The sequence below is a fragment of the Chelonia mydas genome, chromosome 14, assembly GCF_015237465.2.
Source record: "Chelonia mydas isolate rCheMyd1 chromosome 14, rCheMyd1.pri.v2, whole genome shotgun sequence".
Taxonomy (NCBI): domain Eukaryota; kingdom Metazoa; phylum Chordata; order Testudines; family Cheloniidae; genus Chelonia; species Chelonia mydas.
This window is the reverse complement of record NC_051254.2, coordinates 13,526,394-13,548,137: the sequence shown is the minus strand read 5'-3', so window position 1 is coordinate 13,548,137 and position 21,744 is coordinate 13,526,394. Positions and strand designations below refer to the sequence as shown.

At 46.6% G+C, this 21,744-nt stretch overlaps 1 protein-coding gene across 3 annotated transcripts; it reads left to right on the top strand.

Annotated features, from left to right (window-relative positions):
• The first annotated feature begins 658 nt into the window (after positions 1-658).
• LOC102938512 (MYCBP associated protein) lies at positions 659-15,527 on the top strand. Of its 3 annotated transcripts, none has more exons than XM_037914336.2 (19): positions 659-943; positions 3,654-3,781; positions 4,418-4,577; positions 4,756-4,862; positions 6,014-6,197; positions 6,587-6,702; positions 7,398-7,548; positions 7,921-8,036; positions 8,210-8,325; positions 9,289-9,400; positions 9,759-9,948; positions 10,496-10,683; positions 11,294-11,440; positions 11,649-11,963; positions 12,710-12,831; positions 13,640-13,755; positions 14,307-14,440; positions 14,664-14,846; positions 15,375-15,527. In XM_037914336.2, exons 1-19 carry the CDS (start codon positions 805-807, stop codon positions 15,474-15,476), a joined length of 2,826 nt encoding a protein of 941 aa, XP_037770264.1. In that variant the 5' UTR covers positions 659-804; the 3' UTR covers positions 15,477-15,527. The 3 variants fall into 3 exon arrangements, with proteins under 3 accessions (XP_037770264.1, XP_037770265.1, XP_037770266.1); XM_037914337.2 differs by having other exon boundaries at positions 710-943; positions 9,292-9,400; XM_037914338.2 differs by having other exon boundaries at positions 807-943; positions 3,387-3,781.
• Positions 15,528-21,744: the final 6,217 nt, after the last annotated feature.

The window sequence follows — 21,744 nt, the reverse complement described above, 5'->3', positions numbered from 1 at the left end:
AAGAAACCGTGGATGGACTGTCTAGGGGCTGTGGAACTATTGCAGAGTCAAAGGGGACGCGAAGATTGACGGGCACCAGGGCTGTGGGCCCTATCTCCCCAGTGACTGGGTCTGGTTCAGACCCTTCTCCGTTTTGTGCTGCTTTGCCATCACTGCAATAACCCCCGTTGAGGGGAGGTTCAGCCTCGTGTGGGTTGGGGAAGCTGCCTTGCTGAGAGGCATTTGCCCTGAAGGGAAGGTATCACAACGCTGCAGAAAGCCCCAGTGGGCTGGAGGCACCAGCGGGAGGAGCTGAAGAGTTGCCCCAGAGAAGGCAGGAGGGCAGGGGAGGAGGAAGATGCAGGCACTGCTGGTGGCTGCTGAAGGACATAGGGGCAAAGCACGGGCACCAACCCTCACAATGCAACGCTGCCTCTTTAATTGTCCCAGAGCACCCTCCCCTCCCCTTGCCCCCCAGCACCCCCATTGCCCTTGTGACCTATGGGCAACACAGGGCTTAGCCAACTGCAAGCACGTCTGAGACTGAAACTGCGCACGCGCAGAGTCAACCGGCTCTCCCGTCCGAGTGGCTCGCGCATGCGCACAAGGGCAGCCCGGCGTGTGGTGACGATTCCGGGGAGTCGTCACTCCCCTCCGCTTCCCCGGACCAAGGCGTGCGGGAGGCGGAGCTTGTCTCCCGAGGAACGCGCGCAGGCGCTGTGGCTGGCGCGGAGGGGGCGGTGCTGGAGGCGCTGTGCTGGAGGCGGAGGGGTTGCCAGGGAGACAGGCCCGAGCCTGTTGCCCGCCCGGGCCGTGCGCTGCGGGATGCAGTCGCCGGCGGCGCCGCCGCCTCAGAGCCTAAAGAAGGAGCCTCGGGGCGGCCGTAGGGTCCCCTCGGTCATCGCCGTGTCCGAGACCATCAACAAGTCGAGCAAGAAGGACGCCCGGACCAAAACCCCCCAGGGTAGGGGCAGGGCGCTGGGACCGGCAGCCCTGCGGCGCCCTCCCTCCCCCCCCCCCCCGGCACTGCTGCAGGGCCCCCCTCCTCCGGGCACAGTGAGGGGGCCCGGGGACTCCCCCCCCCGCACAGAGATCCCCCCTCCCTCCTCCGGGCACAGTGAGGGGGCCCGGGGACTCCCCCCCCGCACAGAGATCCCCCCTCCCTCCTCCGGGCACAGTGAGGGGGCCTGGGGACTCCCCCCCCCATGTGCAGAGACCCCCCCTCCTCTGGACACAGTGAGGGGGCCCGGGGACTCCCCCCCCCCATGTGCAGAGACCCCCCCTCCTCTGGACACAGTGAGGGGGCCCGGGGACTCCCCCCCCATGTGCAGAGACCCCCCCTCCTCCGGGCACAGTGAGGGGGCCAGGGGACTCCCCCCCCACCCCATGTGCAGAGAGCCCCCCCCTCCTCCGGGCACAGTGAGGGGGCCAGGGGACTCCCCCCCCGCCCCCCATGGCAGAGAGCCCCCCCTCCTCTGGGCACAGTGAGGGGGCCAGGGGGCTCCCCCCCCCATGCGCAGAGAGCCCCCCCTCCTCCGGGCACAGTGAGGGGGCCCGGGGACTCCCCCCCATGCACAAAGACCCCCCCCCCCTCCTCCGGGCACAGTGAGGGGGCCCGGGGACTCCCCCCCCCATGCACAGAGAGCCCCCCTCCTCCGGGCACAGTGAGGGGGCCCGGGGACTCCCCCCCCCCCCCATGCACAGAGAGCTCCCCTCCTCCGGGCACAGTGAGGGGGCCCGGGGACTCCCCCCCATGCACAGAGAGCCCCCCTCCTCCGGGCACAGTGAGGGGGTCCGGGGACTCCCCCCCCATGCACAGAGAGCCCCCCCTCCTCCGAGCACAGTGAGGGGGCCTGGGGACTCCTCCCAGGCACAGAGAAACGGTCCAGACACCACTGCAGGGACCCCACCCGCCCAGGCACAGTGACGGGGGAAGGCTCTGACAGGGCACAGCACTGGCACCAGCTCCAGAGCCCTGCTGGCATACAGCTGAGAGGCATTGGTATTGCTGCCAGGCAGTCACTGGGGCAGGGCTCTGGCACCACCTAACACATTGGGAGGTTGCCCATCCTGCCATCTCCCAGGTAGTGTAGCCAGAGATCCCCTGGGACAAGCTGGGAGCCCTGGCAACATTCCCATTGCCCGCTATCACCACCGCCAGCACAAAATGGTGACGGAGTGTCTGAGTGGACCTTGCATTGCCTTGACTATCCTGCCTTGGACCTGACGGGTATCCAAGTGAAGCTGGTCTTGCTTTAACAGCACTGCGAGGGCCACACGCCGAACATGATAGTCAATGGTTCTGATACTGTTACTAGCTACCTACTGTGCGTTAACTTTATAGGAGAAAATCTCATCCCCGCCTGCCCTTGTCCAGACTTTTATCAGGCGGTTGTTTTTTTTTGTTTGTTTTTTTTAAGAGGAAGGCAGAACCCAGCAGGTTAAGTTTTCCAAAAGCTGCACCTCTGTTGGAGATGCAGCAGCAGCTCCAGTATGTCTAATTGGGTGCATGGTAAGACATGCTTTAATATTTTCAGCAGGCGACAGAAAAGGAACATATGTGCCTCCAATGAGATTGCAGAAATAATCGGGCAGGTCTGGATGGCTTGGCTAGCCCTACCCTCAGTATACATGCAATTGATTTATCACTGATGCACATTAGATCCATATTTAATCCACTTACCCAGTTAAATATTGGAGTCCTAGGGAGAATGATTTTCAAATACCAATTATAGTCAGTGAGAAGACTGCTAAATCTGCCTCTGAGAAGTGCAGTGATCTCATATGTTTTCAAAATATGTATTACATAAAATTAGAAGGAGGTTTCACCCTGATATTGTTTTTAATGTTTGAAAGGGATTGAAATATAATACTGCATATTCCTAATTATGTTAACATACCGATCTCAAAAATCAATAAAATTTGGTTGACTCTTACTACTGATTTTCTTTCTGGTTGGAGAAACTTTTGTTGCTTTGAGTGAAAGGTAGGGAAAGCCTTTTAAAGCTAGGATTATTTCTTATTGAATTGTGGTGACATTGAGGTGCCCCAACCAGGGTCTGTTGTGTTAGGTGCTGTCAAGCACATAATAAAAAGGTAGTTCTTACCCTGAAAAATTTACAATCTAAGACCAAAAGGAGAGACAAAGAAGATATAACATCACAAAGTAATGAGGAGAATGCCACAACTCAGGATATAAGCAGATCAAATTATCAAAGCTTTGATGATCAATATGTATTTATGAGCTGCAAAAACATCTCCCTGAATATACAAATCTGATATTTTTGCACACATGATACAGTTTTTGTTTAAGGACTATCATGTAGTTGAGTGAGTAACTGTGTTAAAGTTCTCTATTTCCATTTGAAATAGGAAACTTTTGTAAAAGTTCTTTGTTTCCATTCTAGGTTGTTGCCTGCTGGAAATGTACTACTTGAAAACGTATCGCATTGTGTCTAAGCCAGGGTGAGGGGAATGGGGCAGATGAAACCCACTGTCCATGTTCAAATCATGTGGATACCATGATGTGCTGAGCACAGGCGATACTGAGTTCTAGTTTTCCATACACCTTGAAGACTGGTACTGCGTTTAAGGCTTTCTCAATTGACTGAAAGAAAGAAGGTTTCCCTGGGAGAGGAAGACAATGTGTTTTTACTTCTTTGCTTGTGCTTCAGATAAGAAGAGAGTGAAGACATTTGAGCAGCCCTCCCCACCAGTTCAAGAGGAGCCCGAGCCTGTCAGCTCTGTTCTGCAAGGAGATGAAATCCAGGCTCTGGCAATCAAGGTGGAAGATCTAGAGAAGGTGGGTATAAAATCTTGTGTCCCTTGTCACAGGGAGTAGCTGCCTTCACTGAAACTTTCCCTTTATCCTGAATGGGGGTTTGGGGAGGGTCTCATCAAAACAAACTATAGGAGCTTTGCTTTTGTTCCACTTGTCGCTGTACTACTTCTGATGGTCTGTCAAATCATCAGAATTTTTAGCTACTCTTTTTAGCTGCTGAAAGTGGAGGATTAATTTTATACAAAGATCTTAAATGTCAGGATGAACCATCTGGTGTGTTCAGAATCACATTTCCAACTTTTTTTTTCTTTTAAGATTTCTATGGTTTTGAAAAAAAAATAGCACCTTTATGAAACCCAAACTAAACTACTTAAGAGGTAGCACCTGTCAGTAAGCTATGGTGCAGAAAATTCTTGGGGGAGGCCACCCAGAGTTAATTCCCTGCCCCATCAAAGCAGCAGAGTCAAGATAGTAAGGATGTTACTTAATCTGATAACTGTAGCTCCATACACCACACCTTCATGAGAAGGACCAGAAGTGTGGTGACAGATCTTGGTGAGTTCTTTACTTCCAGGACCTCCCCAGCAAGATCAGAAGGGTGGAGAAGAGGCAGTGCTGTACCTAACCTCATTGAGACTGTGTATTCTGTTTCTGTAGCTCCATACTCCACGCCTTCCCCAAGAAAGGGAGAAAACTCCTATTACCAGGAAGTTCCTCATTCGAAGACACAAACCCCAAGAGGCTGGGAAGAAGGCACAACTCCTGGTAGCATATCCTGCTGTTACTGCTGCATCTAAGAGACCACTGAGTTATTCTGGTAGGGTTAAACTTCAGCTCTTACCTGTTACTCTTGTTTTTGCTAGAACTACCTGTGGCTAGACCTTTGAGAGTCCAGAAATGAATCTGAAATTCTTGTGGTCTCAGTTTCTATTTCTGTCCACTATGTTTGATGAGGAGCACTCTGTGATCTCACAGTCTGTCTTGCTTTATTGTAGGGCCAGAAGAACCCTTTGTTGGTAATTGTGAACAAATTCTCCCCCACAGCATCTTAGGAAGTCTCCAGGAATTCAAGAGAGAAGCTTTAGCTAGAGGAAATGCTGAGGTTGGTTTATAAAGTTGTGAAATGGCTGCCATCAAATGCTGTCCTAGAAGTAGAGTGTGAGTAGTGTTGGATGAATTTTTTTGCATGAATAGTTTATTCACTGAAAAACAGACTTCCAATTGTTCCAAAACTATTTGCAAACTTGTCAATTTCAACCCCAAATTTCTTTCTGGCTACATTCACAAGGGGATTTATGTGGCATTCACAAAACTGAGGAGGAGGTGGTGATGGTGCCCCCCTTATGCCCAATAGTCCACTGGTTGGGGCACTCAGTATGGATGTGGAAGACCCAGGTTCAAATTCCTGCTTTGGTGCAGAAACTTGAACTCGGGTATCTGCCCTCCCAGGTGAGTGCTCTAGCTACCAAGCTATTGGGTGTTCTGGGGAAGTCTGTGTCTTTTCTGTTAAAGCTTTCCATTTTTCGTGAAATATTCGTTGGGTCAGAAAGAGAGAGAAGTAAGATTCTATAGCCTGGTGGTTAGGGCACTCACCTAGGAGCAGGAACTCCTTGGTTCAGGTCCCTAGTCCAGAGCAGGGATTGGAACCTGGGTTTCCTGCATCCCAGGTGAGTATGGCCATGGGGTTATTGGGGGCACCACTACCACGGAAACTGGGGGGAAAAAAGTTTTGGGTCAATCCAAAATGATTTTTTTTGTTTGGCTAGTGAACCGAAAAATCTGTTGTTCACACAATTCTAGTAGTGAATGCAGTAGACTTAGGTTTAATTGAAAATGCTTCAGAAAATTCTCTGGCATGAGACATGGTTTGCCCATATGGGGGGAAATTGCTTGCAGAGTAGCTGCAATGCCAGGCCTACTAAGTCCTGTCTGGAGAAGAGTCTCACAGTAAGAGGCATTGGAGAGTTCCAGGCTCCAGTTCCTTCAGCAGTTCTGCTGAGAGCACCAGTACTGAGTAGCACAAGAAGTGAGGTGATGAGACAGTTTCATTCCTTATGTCTGACTACTCAATGTAGTATAGTCTGACACAGTCTGCGAGTGATGCTGTGAATGCCAGAAACTGTTGATCCAGAATTGATTGCATAGAGATAGTGCCAATCCAGAACATTCTTTTCTTTACCCCTTTGCCCCATTTGTTTTGTGGTGCCTGTGCCTGGATGGATAGGCTAATCTAACATTTTAATTTCTGTTCAGTTAGCTGAGCTGATTGCAGACTCAGATCTGGATGGTACAGTGGCAGCTTTAGAGAAGTACAGAGAGAAACATGGGGAAGGGAAGAAGAGAAAGTCTCTCTGGGCCCCACCATCACAGCACAGGGCCCTCCAGAACTGGCATCATAATGTGGCACTCAGGAAGAAGCAGCAGAGAGTTCTGAGTAGTGAGTAAAGCTGGAACAACATAATTGTGTGGAACGCCACGTAAGACTGTGTGAACCAAACACCATCACAGTAAGTTATTACTGTCCCTGGCAAACCAAGGCCTGGCTGATTTGCGAAATTGTATTGCTGTGCAATTATCCACACATTTTCAGTGCTCCCCAGACTCCAGTAGTGCTGGGTGAGATGGTTCAGCACATTCAGGCTGTGAGGATGGCCTTGATGGCTTGTACGGCTGTGGCTGGAAGTAGCAGTGAGGCAGATTTGGGGGAGGGGGTGGTGACTGGAAGAGAGTTACCATGCTGGAGAGGGAGCTAGCTGGAAGGAGTGAGGCTGATTTTCTGGAGATTCTGGTTGGTAAAAGAGGTGATTCTGTTTTGCTTGTTTTTAGAGTTTCTTCGGAAACCAGAAAATGAACTGCTGATGAATCTCTCAGAGGATTACAGACGAGTCCAGGAAGAGCGGTATCTTATCGACCGGAGCCTCCCTGCTCTGCACTATGGGAAAGTGAGAGCCCCGCTTCTTCAGAGTCCTGATTATTCTGGTCTTGTGAAAGGGGAGGCCATTTGGACTAGGATGTTAGTGTCATGAATAATACTGTTGGGACTGGCATTGAGGAGCCATCTTTAGGCATCTACCACATCCACTGCAGGTCCGAAATGAATTACAGAGCTTTCAGTTATTTCAAAGAGAAACATCATTTGATTTAAAAATGGTGGTGGTGTAACAAGTATTGGCTAGATCTAACGGATGCTGCTCTTGTGGGCTCCTTGCTAAAGAGCTTTAGTGCGTAGGGCAGTGCCATGCAGTGAGCCTCCTACTAAGGAGCAGCAGAGGCTGGGGAGATGGCATGGTCATGTGCCAGAAATTACTATTACCAGGCAACAAAGATCTAATGGCATCAGGGCTAGATGGCCGAGGTTCCCATTCGGAAGGTGCTCTGAAGGGAAATGCACCTGGGCTAAATCAAGGGAGTCATTTGCTGTGTATTTACAGCACTAAAAAAGGATTCACATCAATGGGACTATATTGTGTTAATATCATTTGATCTTTCTTTCGGTCAGAGTGTCCATTTGGATTGAGGAGAGGTCATAATTGGTTAAATCTTCTTATAAACAACATGTGATGCCTTCTGCTTAGTTCTTGTGAGAATGAGAGGCAGATTATCATTGCATGGTGGTGACCTTCTTTTTCCTCCCTAGGGCTACCATGTAGGAAGTGAGTTCTGGAGCCAGCCTGAGTGTATTGGAGATGAACTCACTGGTCTGATGATGACATTGACCCAGAGAGAGCGAGGCTACCCAGAGCCTGTCACTCATGTAGGGAAACCTCAGAGTGTCAGGACGGAGATGGGTGAGGAAATGGGTGGAGGCACAACATTAACGGGGAGGTGTGTGGAACAGCAAAGATTAACTATCCAGTAGTTTTAAATTGCTGCAAGGAAGCTCGTATTGCTAGGGTCCCTTCTGGCAGTGGGAGGGGATTGATGTGAAGCAGCTTACACTGTCGAGCATCTAGTGATCACATGGAGGGACCTGCCAAGTGGAAGGCTGCACTACCGTAGCCCTAGGTGACACTGCCAGGATACTCCTAAGATTAAGCTTACTCTGATGGAACTGTGTGTCTCAGAGATTGGACTGTTGCAAGATCAGTGGTCGGGGAGAAAGTGAAATCAATAGGCATGTGGTGTGTAAACACTGAGCTCACATGTGATTAATTCCACAGGTTCCAGATCTGCAAAGGAGTCCCCTTTCCGTCTCACCTGGGATAAGAGTCTCTTCCTGAAGTATCGACGACAGGAGTTAAAATCCATCCTAGAGGAGCTGGATTTTAATCACCCTGTAAGACCTCTCCTAAGCACAAGGCACTGTATTTTAAGGCAGCATACTGTGCTTCTCTCCTTCCTTATCAAAGGATATACTATAGTCTAGCTTAACTTAGTCTGACTTCTGGGTAAGGAGAAAAACTAACAGATGTCCTTTATCCTTTTTTGTGTCTATTACCTTTTGTCAAGGACCTAGATGGCCTGGAAGTTATTGGTAAAGGGCAACCTTTCACTTCTGTCTCAGCACTGTATTTCCCGCTGTGCCAGGAAAATAAGGAAGGCACCACTGAAGAGAGAGAGAGCCTGTAAGTTATGTTTGATGATAGTGATAAGGAATTGTGGATACTGACCAACAGTCTTTGAGGATTTCTCACTTGTCCTTATCCAGAATGGGCCAGGTTCTACACAGAGGATAGGGAAGTGGCCTTAAGAAAGCCAGAGATAGCTAGTAGAGAACTCCCCCTGTGCAGGGGAAATTCTCCACTGTTGGAAACCTGATGGAGGTAGCTCCACTGCCTCCAATACCAAATGTCCTCCTTATCCCGTTGTAAGGGGCCATGTTGACAGTGTTCCAGGGTGCAGCAGAGGTGGAAAGAGGAGGAGGAGGAGATATGGTGGAGTGAAGCCCTGCTATGGTCAGTTCTCCACTGGCAAAGTTAGAGGTGCTCCTGTATGACTATGAACTAGCAGTGGGGCCTCGTGGCTGAGGATCAAGAAGCTGAAACCAACTTCTTGTGACCCACCCCCTTTCCACTCAGTGTGCCCTAGGTTAGGCAGGGTGGAGAATCTGCCCCTAGTTATTCCAGGCTGTGCATCTCCTTCTGGTGTCTTCAGTCTTCCATCTTCCTCTGATATCTTTTTCTGCCCATGGTGGGCATTACCTTTGGTCCATTCTTTGGTGGATATTGCCTCTTCATTTAGTGATCTGTCCCCAGCCTTCCTTAGGCAGGTGTCCCTGTCCATTTCATCAGCATGAGTTCCATCCTGCCCATTCTTTGTGGTGACAATATCAGTCTATGTTTGGAGTTCCTGCACCCACCCTCGAAGCTGTAGTCCAATGACACTGTCTGTAATCAGAGGACTCTGTGATTTGATGAGTTTTCAGTCTGTTGGCCACAGTTGAACCCTACAGATGAAATGGTTAATCAGAAATGAACCCTCTGTTTCTTGGTTAATGTGGGTGTTCTAAACAACCACTCTGTTCCCCAGTGCTTGATAATAACTTGCTTGAACAGTCCCAAGAGAATATTGGCCTTTGCTTTGTTTAGCAGTGATCCCTTAGAAGATTATCCAGATGTGGTTCCAGAACCAGTATTAGGTCCATCTTTGCAGTTTTGTGGAGAGCCAGCTCGTTGGATCAATAGCACCACTTCTCATAGGGTAAAATTGCAATTGTTTTGAAATATGATAAGGCTAAGTTTTCTTTCTTTCCTAAGTCATAGCTGTGTATTGAGTGTAACCAGCAGGGGTTATTCTGGATATCATAAAGTGGTTGCTAAACTTGTACTTGCTTTGGAGGGATCTAGAAACGGAGACAGGCAGTTTTGTTTGTGTTTCTGTTCCGCCTCAGTCCACCTCCTGACAGTGGCAACTTGGTGGGGTAGGGACAAACAGTGCCTTGCAGAACTTTCTGTCAGGCTGGATCTAATAGTTTAAACAGCCAGCTGTAGTATCACTTCATTTGGTCACGGGAAGGCAAATCCTGTGGTTACCTTTTTTCTTTCTCTCTTCCACACAGGATGAAATTGGCATTGCTGCCCGGGTCACCTTTGAAGTTTTGGCGGGTGAGAAAGCTGAATCCTGCCTGACAGTAAGCAATGATGGCACAGCTGCCATATGGTATGATTGGCGGAGGCAAGCCCAGTCTGTTACCTTTGAAGAAACTAAGGAGAAAGGGATTCCGTATTTTTACTTTAACACCAGACCAGGTGAGATGTGGATCTCTTAAAGATTACCGTATGGGCTTTATACCAATGCCAAAGGAAACATGTGAGGTGGACATGTTCAGGGGGTTATCTGAGTCAGGCCACTGCCAAAGCAAACATATGTGGTGATTCTCCTTAAGCAGCTATCTGGGGCTCCCAGAGCAGACTAATGCCAGAGGAGATGTGTGAGACAGATCCCTTTCAAGAGTGGTTGGAGGAAAGCAAGTGAGTCCTAGCCAGAATTTGTATGGGTAGAATATCTAAAACCGCATGATTTTCTATTGAAAAATTGGGGCAGAACGTGTACTGAGAGTGTTGAGATCAAGGTCAAATTAGGGATTGGAAGGGTGAAGAGAAAAAACCCCAATCAGCAATCAGAATGGGAGTAAACCTGGAAGATGGATGGCGATATTAGGTGTGATATCTGGCTGAAAAACAGACATTGACGCCAGAAAATAAGCAGATTTGTGAAGTATTTGGAAGAGGAATTCTGCAGGACAAGAGAACTCTTGTAGGCAGGTGACTGATGTGCTCTCTCTGTTATTCTTAGGTGTCATTCTGCCTGGGGAAACTAGAAACTTTTCCTTCTTTTTCAAGTCGGGGAAGGCAGGAATCTTCAGTGAGTCCTGGGAGTTTGGGACTCACCCCATGTTATTAGGAGGGGCTGTCCTACAGGTGTCCCTGTGGGGCATTGCTTTGTATGAGGATATGCTGGCTGGCCTCAGAGATGAATTGGAGGTAACCAAGTGGTTAGCTGCGGGAATATAAGCTTCAGACTCAATATGTAAATATAGAATATAGTATGATGTGGGTGCTGCAATGTTTTTATTGCCATAAAATTGTCACTAAGAGTAAGATTATCAGTTACTTACTTAGCACCCAAAAGTGTTTTGTGTTTTTTTCTTTTCTAGTTTTAGTTAATTAAGTGGTTATACAGGTTTTCCAAATGAAGTGACATCAGCACTCCACATCACCTCCATCTATTTTTGTGCATCTTGTATAAAATCTAATGATGTCTGTCCTAAAATACTTGCTTTTAAAAAAAAAATCCTTCTACTTTTTTCCTTTTTTAAGTGTTAGTTACTGGTATGGCTGGAGTTTAATGACCTACTGAGTAAAGTCAAATTAAATAATAATTTTAAAATTATACCATCATCTGTAAAATATAGATGTTTGTATGATCATTTTAATGACCACTGTATCGGATGTAAATACATCTGTGTATTTATGTGTCCTTATAACTGATCATATATGTTAATGTATGTTTATAGTAGTGTGTGTGTGAATTTCTTCGTGTGTGTATGTGGATCAAGGAATCACATCTATTTTGGTTACTGTGGTGCCCCAGAGTGAGCTGGCTGCGCGAGAAGTTGCTGTCATAGTAAAGGAGAATCTGAAGGAGCTGCTTGATCGAATTCGGACACCGGAGCGAGTCCCATCTCCTGTGGATGCTTATATCACAGAGGAAGAGTTATTCCACAGAAAGAATCCAGAGGTACAGCTTGCCATTTGATATTCTACACTGAATTGAGCATAAGTACTCGGGAATGATGATGCCGTGGCCTATGTGGTGCATCCCAGGGTTTCTAAGCAGGAAGATAGACTCATCTAGCTTGTCAGTTTAATCGCTAGATGATGGTTTTATTTGCAAAGTAAGACTTGTCTCACATCTGTATTTATCTTTTCCTTTTCTGTTATCACAGTTGCACTATCAGCACCAAGTGGTGAAGGAGCTCCATGAATTGTGGAGGCAAAACATGAATTTTCCCTCAACTTCAGAGGAAGAGGAGATTTGGCGCCAGAAGAGCGTAGTGCAGCCAGTCTCAGGCCATAAGAGCATTGTACAGGAAATTTGGTGCCGGAAGAGTGCTATTGACATTGCATGTCAGAAGAGTGTTACCGGGGAGATCCCACGCCAGAAGAGTATTGCGGAGGAGATCCTAAGCCAGATGATTAATGTGGAGGAGGAGGAAGTGAGCCTGCAAGAGTGGAACCTTTCCTTTGAGGATTTTAAACAGGTTCTACCCCTCTGTCCTTGTTAAAATTGTGATGGGTTGGCAAGGAATGGAGGTGTATCCACTTTGAGACTTGCTTGTTTGGGAATAGTCTGGTATGTTCCAGCTCCCAAACGAATGAAGTCGTGTGTGTATCAGAAGTTTGAGTAAATCACTGCAATGAGGTGAGAGGGTGTGATTCACTGAGTGTGTCAGCGAAAACCTAGCAGGGAATGAATCATCCTTCAGCACTGCTGACCATGTCCTGGGTGCTTTTGTGAAGAGATTCCCAAGGGAGACTTTGCAGCGCCTGTATGATGAATTAAAAAGAATTGGGTAACATTGTATGTGTTCAGTAGTGTTTAGCTGTTGGAAAGCTAAAGTTTTTAGTATGGAGGAGAAGTGCTTGTTGTTTATTCCAGGATTTAGAATATGAGGGGTGGGGTCATGATCCAGCCCCCTCTGTTTCCCTTACAGATCCTTGTGCTTAAAAAGTTGTCCTTATCCATCAGAGGATTTGGGGGCCTAGTGCTCACAACAGGGTGCAGACAGGGTATTTTCCAATTCTCTCCCTGACTGTGGTGTTCGTTTGGATTTAAGAATCCAGAGTGGTGTAACTTATCAGTGCAAGTTTGGCTACAGTGCACTGTTGGAAACCTGTCTGTTGCGTTTATAGCTTTATTCCCCATTCCCTGCCTTTTTGGACCCCCAGGGTCCTCATTCTGGCTCTGAAGCTGAGGAGTTGCTCACTGGGCTTTCTGTCCCATCAGGCTTTGCAGTTAATCCCTGAGGAGGAAAAACGAGAAGCAGCCCTGACTCAGCTCAATAAGGCGGCATTGGCACTTTGTGTTGAACAGAGGCCAACTCAGTCAGACCTCCTGTACCAAACATGGTATGTTACCATTGCAGAGAAAAGCCCTTTCCGACAAATACCTTCGCTTAGTAGCACTGGCAAACTCCAGAAGAGAGCAGACAAGTGTGTCCAGCAATATGAGTTCTATCAGTCCTCTACATGCAAGGTTTTCTACAGCTTAGGGATAGCAGCTGTCCAAGTCGTAGATCCCATTTGACTCTGGAGATAAGCCAGAATATTGATCTCTTGCTGCTTTGGAGATTACTTGAGATCTTTTCATTCTCCAAGATTGTTATCTGGCAGAATATTCTGTGTTTCCTTTTATGAGGGTCTCACCTGGCAGGCAGTTTTCTCTAACATTGTACTTGAAAAGGTTGTTGTAGCCCATGTTCTGTCATTGACTCTTACTTTAGGGCTGTAAACACACTGAAAGTTTCTGTTCACCTGTAAATCAGAAGGACACAGGAACGCCAAGATGCAGATGGGAGTCTGATCCACATTGACTCATGTTGAAGAGGAAGAAACCTTATTTCACAATATTTATGGATCCAGCTGACCTCTGTTTCCCAAACTATTGAGAGCCATGGGGGCTATAACTTCATAAAATAATTTCTCCTGAAGCCATCTATGCACAGTTGTCAGACCTTGGATGTTAGCACATTGAGTTAGTTGGAAGCGACAATAGCTCTTACTGGCTAAGGTGTCTTTGTTCATGGGCACAGGGTAGAACAAGATGCTGGGAGAAGCAAAAACCCTGCCTTATGCTGCCCCTCATCCCCCATGTGCATATGAATGCTCTCCTGCACAACTCCTGGCCATGGCAAATACTGACCGTTTTGTTTCTCAGTTTCCAGCTGTGGCGTGAAGCAGTTGAAGGTCTGGTGAGCCGCTCCCTAATGCTGAGATCCCTGCTCGGCATGCCTGAGAAGGACACTTCCGTAGAAAGTGTTCCAGAAGAAATAGGTAAATTTGTAGTCTTAGCACACCAGCCTTTAAGCAGGTTTTACTGGGCCTTTTAAGTGGATTTCAGTTCCATTTAATTTCAGGTAATTTACTGAGCTTCAGCTGAAATGACTGCTTGAGCACTTCCCGCACTGAGCCCTTTGTGAGGCAACCTATCAGAAAAAGTAGTGCAGAGTATAGTACTCACCCTGGTTTGTAGTGTGGTTCTTAAAGGCACAGAAATCTGTTGGCTTAGCATTCATATTTGTATTTCTATTAACATTTAGGCCTATTTCTCACCCATACTAATAAAAACATTACCATTATTGCTCCTTTACATGCTAGTCCTGCTGCATATTTATTGCTGCTTATGTCCAGCCTTAAATATGACTATACCTGAGAAGTCAGAGTACTGTACGAATGCTAATTTGCAGTATGCTTCCATAAACATCAGATAGAGGAAAATACATTGTAATATAATGTATTTACAGTGCACAGAGGCATTGGATTTGCAGCTCTGTACTGGATCTTGAAACAATGCTCTGGGATCACTGGAATTGTTTTGGTTGCAGTGGATCTGAAGCAGATTGTAAAAGGAGGAAAGGAGGACCGGAAAGCCTTGCAGAAAGAAGAGAAGAAGACAGCTGGGGGGAAGGAAAAAGAGGACAAAAAAGGAGCAACAAAGTCAACAGGAAAAGATAGAGAGGTATGTGGTGGAAATCTAGAAGATGGAAAGTGATTAACTGGTTTCTAAGAGAGTATGTGACCGATAACAAGGGTGTGTATATTGGGCTTGTAAACCTCCATCTTCCTGTGGAAGAGTTGATTTCCTCTCTTTTGAATGAACTGCTGTCTCTGATGTGCAGCATGCCCTGCAATTTGAAGGATGCTGTGGTCCTACCTTTGTCTGTCTTTCTGTGTATGATCAGGAACGTTCAAACAGCAGGAAGACGAAAGGGAAAGATGAGAAAAGAGTAAGAACTCCAAGTTTCGCACGGGAGGTGAAAGAATTGACACTGCTGGATAGCGTAGATTCAGACCAAGTAGAATCTCGCCAGGAACAAGTAGATCCCATTGTACTTGAGAAATACCGTGAAAAACTTTATGTTGAAGTAAGTCTGGTCTTATCTTTCCATGTTTCTCATTCTCCTGTGGTTGTCACCTTTTTTCAGTTGCTTTTGTTCTGTGCTGTCTCCTCTTCTTTGCTTTTAAGCTTAGCATGAAGCTAGGTGCACAGCTGAGCATTTTATCAGATAAAGAAAACCTAATGAACAAATTGTCAGCAAATGTTAGCATGGGCTGCTGTGTTAACAAATCCCCAAGCTGGAATGATTCCATCATGTATTCAGCTGCATCCCCCTGTTCTGACCTGGAATTTCTTCAGCATGCTTACGGATTCTTGAGGGATCATCATACTTAATTCTATGTCAGATAATGTTAAACACACTTTCCTTTAGTTTAGACAGCTCCTGTTAGGGATAAAAATATATAAAATCCAGATATTTCTTTGAGCGTTACAAGCACCATGTTTGGGGGGGGGGTATATATAAGCGAGATGCTTTCGCTTCAGTCAATCCCTTTCACCAACATTTGCTATCATGTTTTCATTAAAAGGGTCTTTGTATTGTTTTCTGTTCTAGGTCTATGGCCTGCTGGATTCAATGGTGTGCAATATGGTTTTTCTATTTGAAGAGCTAAAGAGGGATGCCCATGAGCGGGGGAGTGAAGCATTTTCTGTCTAAAAATACATTGTTGTTGTTCTTTTTAAAGAAATAAATATTCATGTTTATGCAGATCCAGTATAGTCTCCTTTTCTGTCTGAACCTGGCAAAAGTGACTAAAAAAAACCTGACCAGGATGGCCCTTTTCTCACATTTTGCTATTGGAGATCCATCCAGGGAGACATTCCTAGGTCATCTGTTATTTCGACAAAAAATTATTGAATAGGGGAGAGTTCAGTGCATTACTGTGACGTTCCCCTCTGGTGTTGTCTGGACCGGTGATCTACTAGGTCACTCCAATCCTTGACTCAGGGAGCCAGCCTTACCCTGCTCTGCTGTGAGAACCCCCACTCCTGGGCTGTTCAAGCACAGCCTTTGGCATGTAAGCTTCTCCTTGTATTGTGCAACCGAATGACACTAGCCAATATCTCCAGTCCCAGACACAACCTTAGGAACCTCCCTCTTGCAGTGTCCTGTTACGCCCACTGGACACTGCAAGCTTATATGAGTTCATCAATTTAACAAAGAAATTGATATGTACCAGGCTTGTTATCCCAAGGGGAGCCTCTGACATGCTTCAAAACAAACACACTGCTTCAGGTATAATAAATAAACAGATTTATTAACTGTAAAGATAGATTTTAAGTGATTATAAGCCAAAACATAAGTCAGATTTGGTCAAATGAAATAAAAGCAAAACGCATTCTAAGCTGATCTTAACACTTTCAATGCCCTTATGAACTTAGATGCTTCTCACCACAGGCTGGCTGGTTGCCCTTCAGCCAGGCTCTCCCCTTTGATCAGTGCTTCATTCGCTTGGTGGTGATGTCTGTAGATGGAGGTGGAAGAGAGAGAGAGCATGGCAGAAGTCTCTCCCTTTTATCATGTTTTCTTCCCTCTTGGCTTTGCCCCCTCCCCTTCAGAGTCAGGTGAGCATTACCTCATCGCAGTCCCAAACTGGCCAATGGAAGGGGGGTGACTCACTCGAGAGTCCAACAGATCCTTTTGTTGCTGCCTAGGCCAGCGTCCTTTGTTCTTGTGAGGCTGGGCTGGATTTGTCCCATACATGTCCTGATAAGGTGTGAACTGCCCCTCTGCTCTTGGGGAGTTTTTGCCTGGGCTTGCTTTAAGGCATGAGGACACATTTTCAGCCTCATAACTATATACATGAAATCACAACCTATAACATTACTATAACAACCATTACTATAACATTACCATGACAACAATGCTCAGTATATCATGAGCCTTCTGAAGACACCTGACATGACAAACTTTGCATTTAGATACCACACAATCATAAGGATGAACATGGGGTGTAGGCTGTTCCCACCAGGTACCGAATGTCACAGGGGTGTCACAGACTCAGAAATGGTTGTGACTAAAAGAAACTGGAGAAATTCTGCCTAAGGAAGAGAGCTGAAAAGTTCCAATAGCTCAAGGCACAGTGCCAGTCTGTTTCTCAGCCTTCTGTCTCTGAAACTAATGAGGAGAGAGAGCACCAAGTGTTCCAGAACCCAACCATCATGACACCAACACAGAGAAATGTCATTAGAACTCCATCTTTTTAAAAATTTCATCTGTCTCCTTGTGTCAGATTTCTACCTGGTAGAGCTGAATTGAAGTTGGTAGAGTTTAATGGGATGAATTTGCTCCCTTCTGTTTTTTTTTTTTTCTGTAACTATTTCAGTTCTAGGTTTTTTCCCCCCTCTCTGATTTTTTTTGATTGAGTTGGGATCTCATTTTTCCCAGCATGAGGCCTCCACACAGCTGCTTGCCATGCCTCCTCCTATGACTTCTCAACAGTGGAGCTCTTCAGAAGTAGCTTGGACAGGTTAGGATTTAGAATCCAGTGTTTACCTAATGAGGCTTTAATCTTTTGATTTGGTTTGGCCTTTTCTCCTGTTTATTCCTGCCAAAGATTTGGTCAAATTGACAGAACATGGCCTGCCTGTGGAAAGGTTGTCCTCTTTCTTTTATCTGACCTTCCTGCTTGACTTGTCCTAACCCTCCACGATTAAGCAGGAGCATCCCCATCCTTCCCTGCAGCATCGGCCAGGCTGTAATTGGTATTCTCCAGCCAAGAAGCAGAAATGGGCCCCTTTTATAATACTGTTCCCCACCTCAGTGGAGTAGTACGTTGCTAGTGGAGATAAAAGCAGCACTCCCCTGCCTGGCTATGAAATCATCATCCCACACAGGAGAGAGACAGGATTCCAGTGTAAAAGTGCTACAATTCAGTCACCTGCCTTCTCCCCTTTCTCCTGTTTCTATAGTGTTCTCCATTTCTGTTGATCTTGGAATATATTTCTCTTTGGCCATCTCAATGTACCTGTGTCTCACTGGGGCCCAAATCTTATTCCCCTTACTCCCGCAGCTAGTCCCATTGGAATCAGAATCAATGGAATTGACCCTCTGAGTGAAGAGAGCAGGATTTAGCCCTGTGTTAGCCTCTATCATCTGATCATCCCCTCTCCTTGTGTGTTGGTTTGTCTCCATGTGTTTCTGCCTGTGTTTCCCCTGCTGCCTCCTTTGTCTGGATTTCCTGGTGTGTCTGTCAGTCACCATGGCATATTTTTGTGGAAATGTGTCAATTCTTAAAGCCGCACCCACACCATTTAGCCCTGCCTTCAGGACATTTTTCAAATCCAGAGGAAGCTGGGATGTAGAGTCTATCTCCGCTTGGCACCTTGCTTCAGAAACGTGCAGCCTCCCCGTTAAAGCAGCTGGACTCTGTGCATTAGAAAAGGCTTTGGCATTATGAAGAAAATATATCAATAATCTTACATTTGCAACATGCCTTGAGATTCTTGGGTGACTGGTTAAATGCAGTGTTGCTAATATTATATATGTGCACACACAGTAACACCTGTATTATCGGAGATGATTCATTGTATTTGAATAAATTCCTTTTCTGACATAAGCCCTTACAAGTACTAGCCTCAACAGAGGCAGAGAACACCCTTCTACTTGCAGAGTTAACAAGTGGTAAGAGCTGACTGCCCACTTAGAAAGATGCCAGGAGGCATCCATCCTCCTCCGTTATACACTCAGCATCCTCCCCATGGCAGCAGGTTTGATGGGAATGTTAGGAGCTGCACCAGAGCCATGCTTGAGCCTACCATGACCTTCGGAAGCTGCCTTGCCCCTTTCCACTGGGCTTGGGCTCTGAGTCTCTGACCACAGTCAACAATTGGTGGCTTTCACAGTCAACCTGTGAAACTCCTTGCCTGAGGAGGTTGCGAAGGCTAGGACTATAACAGGGTTTAAAAGAGAACTAGATAAATTCATGGAGGTTAAGTCCATTAATGGCTATTAGCCAGGATGGGTAAGGAATGGTGTCCCTAGCTTCTGTTTGTCAGAGGGTGGAGATGGATGGCAGGAGAGAGATCACTTGATCATTACCTGTTAGGTTCACTCCCTCTGGGGCGCCTGGCATTGGCCACTGTCGGCAGACAGGATACTGGGCTGGATGGACCTTTGGTCTGACCCAGTATGGCCGTTCTTATGTTATGTTCTAAACTCCAATAACATGAGACGGTGGTTACCATTCTTGCCCTTCCCGAATGATGACTGATTACGGACGCATCGGGAATAGTTGGAGAGCCCACCTGACCATCTTCAGATATGAGGGACATGGGACTTCACATAAACATCCTGGAAATCAGAGTCATACGGCTACCTTATATGGCATCCCTAACTGTTCTATAAAATCCAACAGTGCAGATCCTGCCAGACAACACATCTGCAATGTACTATGTAAACAAGCAAGGAGGTGCCAGCTCATCACCCCTCTGCCAGGAAGCTATCAAGCTCGGAACATGGTGTCACCATCCCGGGATAACCCTAGTTGCTCTTCATCTCCTGGGAGTGAGCAGCAATCTAACAGACTACCTAAGCAGACAGTCTGTCACCAACCATGAGTAATGACTGCCGAGGTTCATCACAGAGCCAATGTTCTATCGATGAGGGACTCCCATCACAGATCAAGGATAGCACCAAGTGTCAGAACTTTTGCTGCAGAAGGAGTATGAACCCCGAATCATTAAGAGAAGCCTTTCTTCTGCCATAGAATCAAGGCCTCTTACATGCCTTCCCACTGATTTGTATGGTGGTATCCAAGATCATGATGGATAGAGCCACACTCATCCTTGTAGCTCCTTACTGGTCGAGACAGTTGTGGCTGACAGACCTACTGCAGGTGCCCATCCAGCCTCCTAACCAGCTCCCAGACTGCCTGGCCTCAGTATCTCAGAACCATGGTCAGATACTTGATAGTCACTGGATGTTGGCTGGCTGAGTACTACTGAAAAAGACTGCTCCTTGTAGGTTTGGGCAATCCTGATAAAGAGTAGGAAGACAGCTACAAGAAAGACTTTCCCCCTTTGAAATACGAAAGAATCTCAATGTGATAAGCCAACACAACCTGGACCCAGAGCAGGTTCTGATGTTGAAGATCCTTGACTACTTGATGCATTTAAAACACTTTGCCTTTTGTTCAGCTCTGTTAAGATCCACCTGGCAGCGATTTCAGCTTGCCATCCTCCTTTACAGTTGTGCTCAGTCGTCTTGCACCCGACGGGATCAAAGTGTCTCAAAGGCCTGTTACATGTTTACCTATAGGTCAGAGAACCTATGCTTGCTTGGGACATCAATATTGTCCTCCTGAATCTCACGGAGCCTTCCTCTGAGGTTCTTTCAGAACGCTCATTACACCATCTCACTCTCCAGGCAGTCTTTCTAATTGCCATAATTCTGGCTGGGAAAGTCAGTGAGCTGCAAGCACTCATGGCTGAACTTCCCTGTGAACTTATTCAGAGACAAGGTGGGGTTGAAACCTCATCCTATGTTCATCCAGAAGATGGTCTTGGAATTCCATTTGAACTAATTAGTTAATCAACCTATCTTCTTCCTGAAACCCCGTTCTGTACCAAAAAAGAACTTGCATGTCTCCAGAGTCTTACTTTATTACATTGACAGAACAAACCCATCCAGACTGGCACCTTGTTTATCTGGAGCCGGAGCCATAGCCAGCCACTCATAAAGTCAGGTGGTTCATCATAGAGAATATACCAGAGCATAATACAGGCCATCTCAATATATTACTAGTTGGCTAGTATCTCTCCTTTTGGATGTTAAGGCTGAAAGGCTCACTCCACCAGAGCTCAAGCGACATCTTCCACCTACTCCAGGAATGTGGCAATATCTTAAATCTGTAGGGCAACAGCATGGAGTAACTCACGGACCTTTGTCAGACATTACACATTGGACTTAGCTGTTAGGTAAGATGCCAACCTCAGGAGAACATTGCTCCAATCACTATTCAACTAATCCAGCTGAGATACCTCATTTCCATCATCTTAAGGGCACACTCTTTGCCAGTGACCACAGTGGGATTCCCATTGATATATGCTCAAAGAAGGAACAGTTACCTGTCTTGCAGTCACGAGATGTAGTTGGTGCAGATCCCATGACCCACCCTCCATCCCTCTCTTTTCAGAAGCCTCGGCAACCCCAGGCTTTGCCTTGTGAGGCAGGGTCATGGCCACTCTGCCCTATATGCCCTTGCATGGGAGCATGAGGTGGCACAGGGCACCTGTGCAACCCCTACAGACACTGCTGTGCAAACACTCCAATCTTGCACATTTGGGGCACATGCATGCCTGCAGTGGGATCTACACTGCCAACACCGTCTCAAAGAACCACAGCGAATGCAGGATAAGTAGCCGTTCTTTGTGCTGAGTTGTTTTCCTCCAACCTTTGGTGTCTATCAGCATCTGCTAGTAGTTTGAGTAGTATGTTGTCTCAAGGAGGAGTTTATATTTCCTTACAGCACTGAACTGAAGGTGTGTGTCCTCTGCTGAGCAGGCAGGGCAAGGAGCAGCCCTTCATTTTCATTGTGTCCCATTTTCTCTTAACAGGTGTGGGGACTAGATTTTTGGCTTCCACTTGTCGTGTGGTGGTGTCCATTTCATCCCACTTGGCTCTATAGCTGCAGACTTGGTTGAGTTCCTTTGATGTCCAAAGTAGCTTGGTACATCTTCCTTTCAGGGGAAAACACCCTTGTAAGGCCTGGCTTTGTTCAGAAGACAAAATCTATTAAGAGTCCCAATGTGTGCCCTTCCATTGGAGTATAAGCTCTCAAGAGAAGGTCATTTCTTTAGCCAAAGGGATAGATCTAGATCCCAAGCTGCCAAGCCATACAGGTCAGGCAGGAAGGATCTCTTTTCCTCCATGCTTTGGCATTTATTTGTATGTATTTAATAATTTATAGTGTGGTATGTGAAAA

What these genes read in the sequence shown, in the direction of transcription:
- LOC102938512 (XM_037914336.2), top strand. Translation starts at nt 805, where the DNA reads ATGCAGTCGCCGGCGGCGCCGCCGCCTCAGAGCCTAAAGAAGGAGCCT. An exon ending in TAGCTAGAGGAAATGCTGAG is followed by an intron (nt 4,863 to 6,013) that starts GTTGGTTTATAA and finishes ATTTCTGTTCAG; the next exon opens with TTAGCTGAGCTGATTGCAGA. An exon ending in ACTGAAGAGAGAGAGAGCCT is followed by an intron (nt 8,326 to 9,288) that starts GTAAGTTATGTT and finishes TGCTTTGTTTAG; the next exon opens with CAGTGATCCCTTAGAAGATT.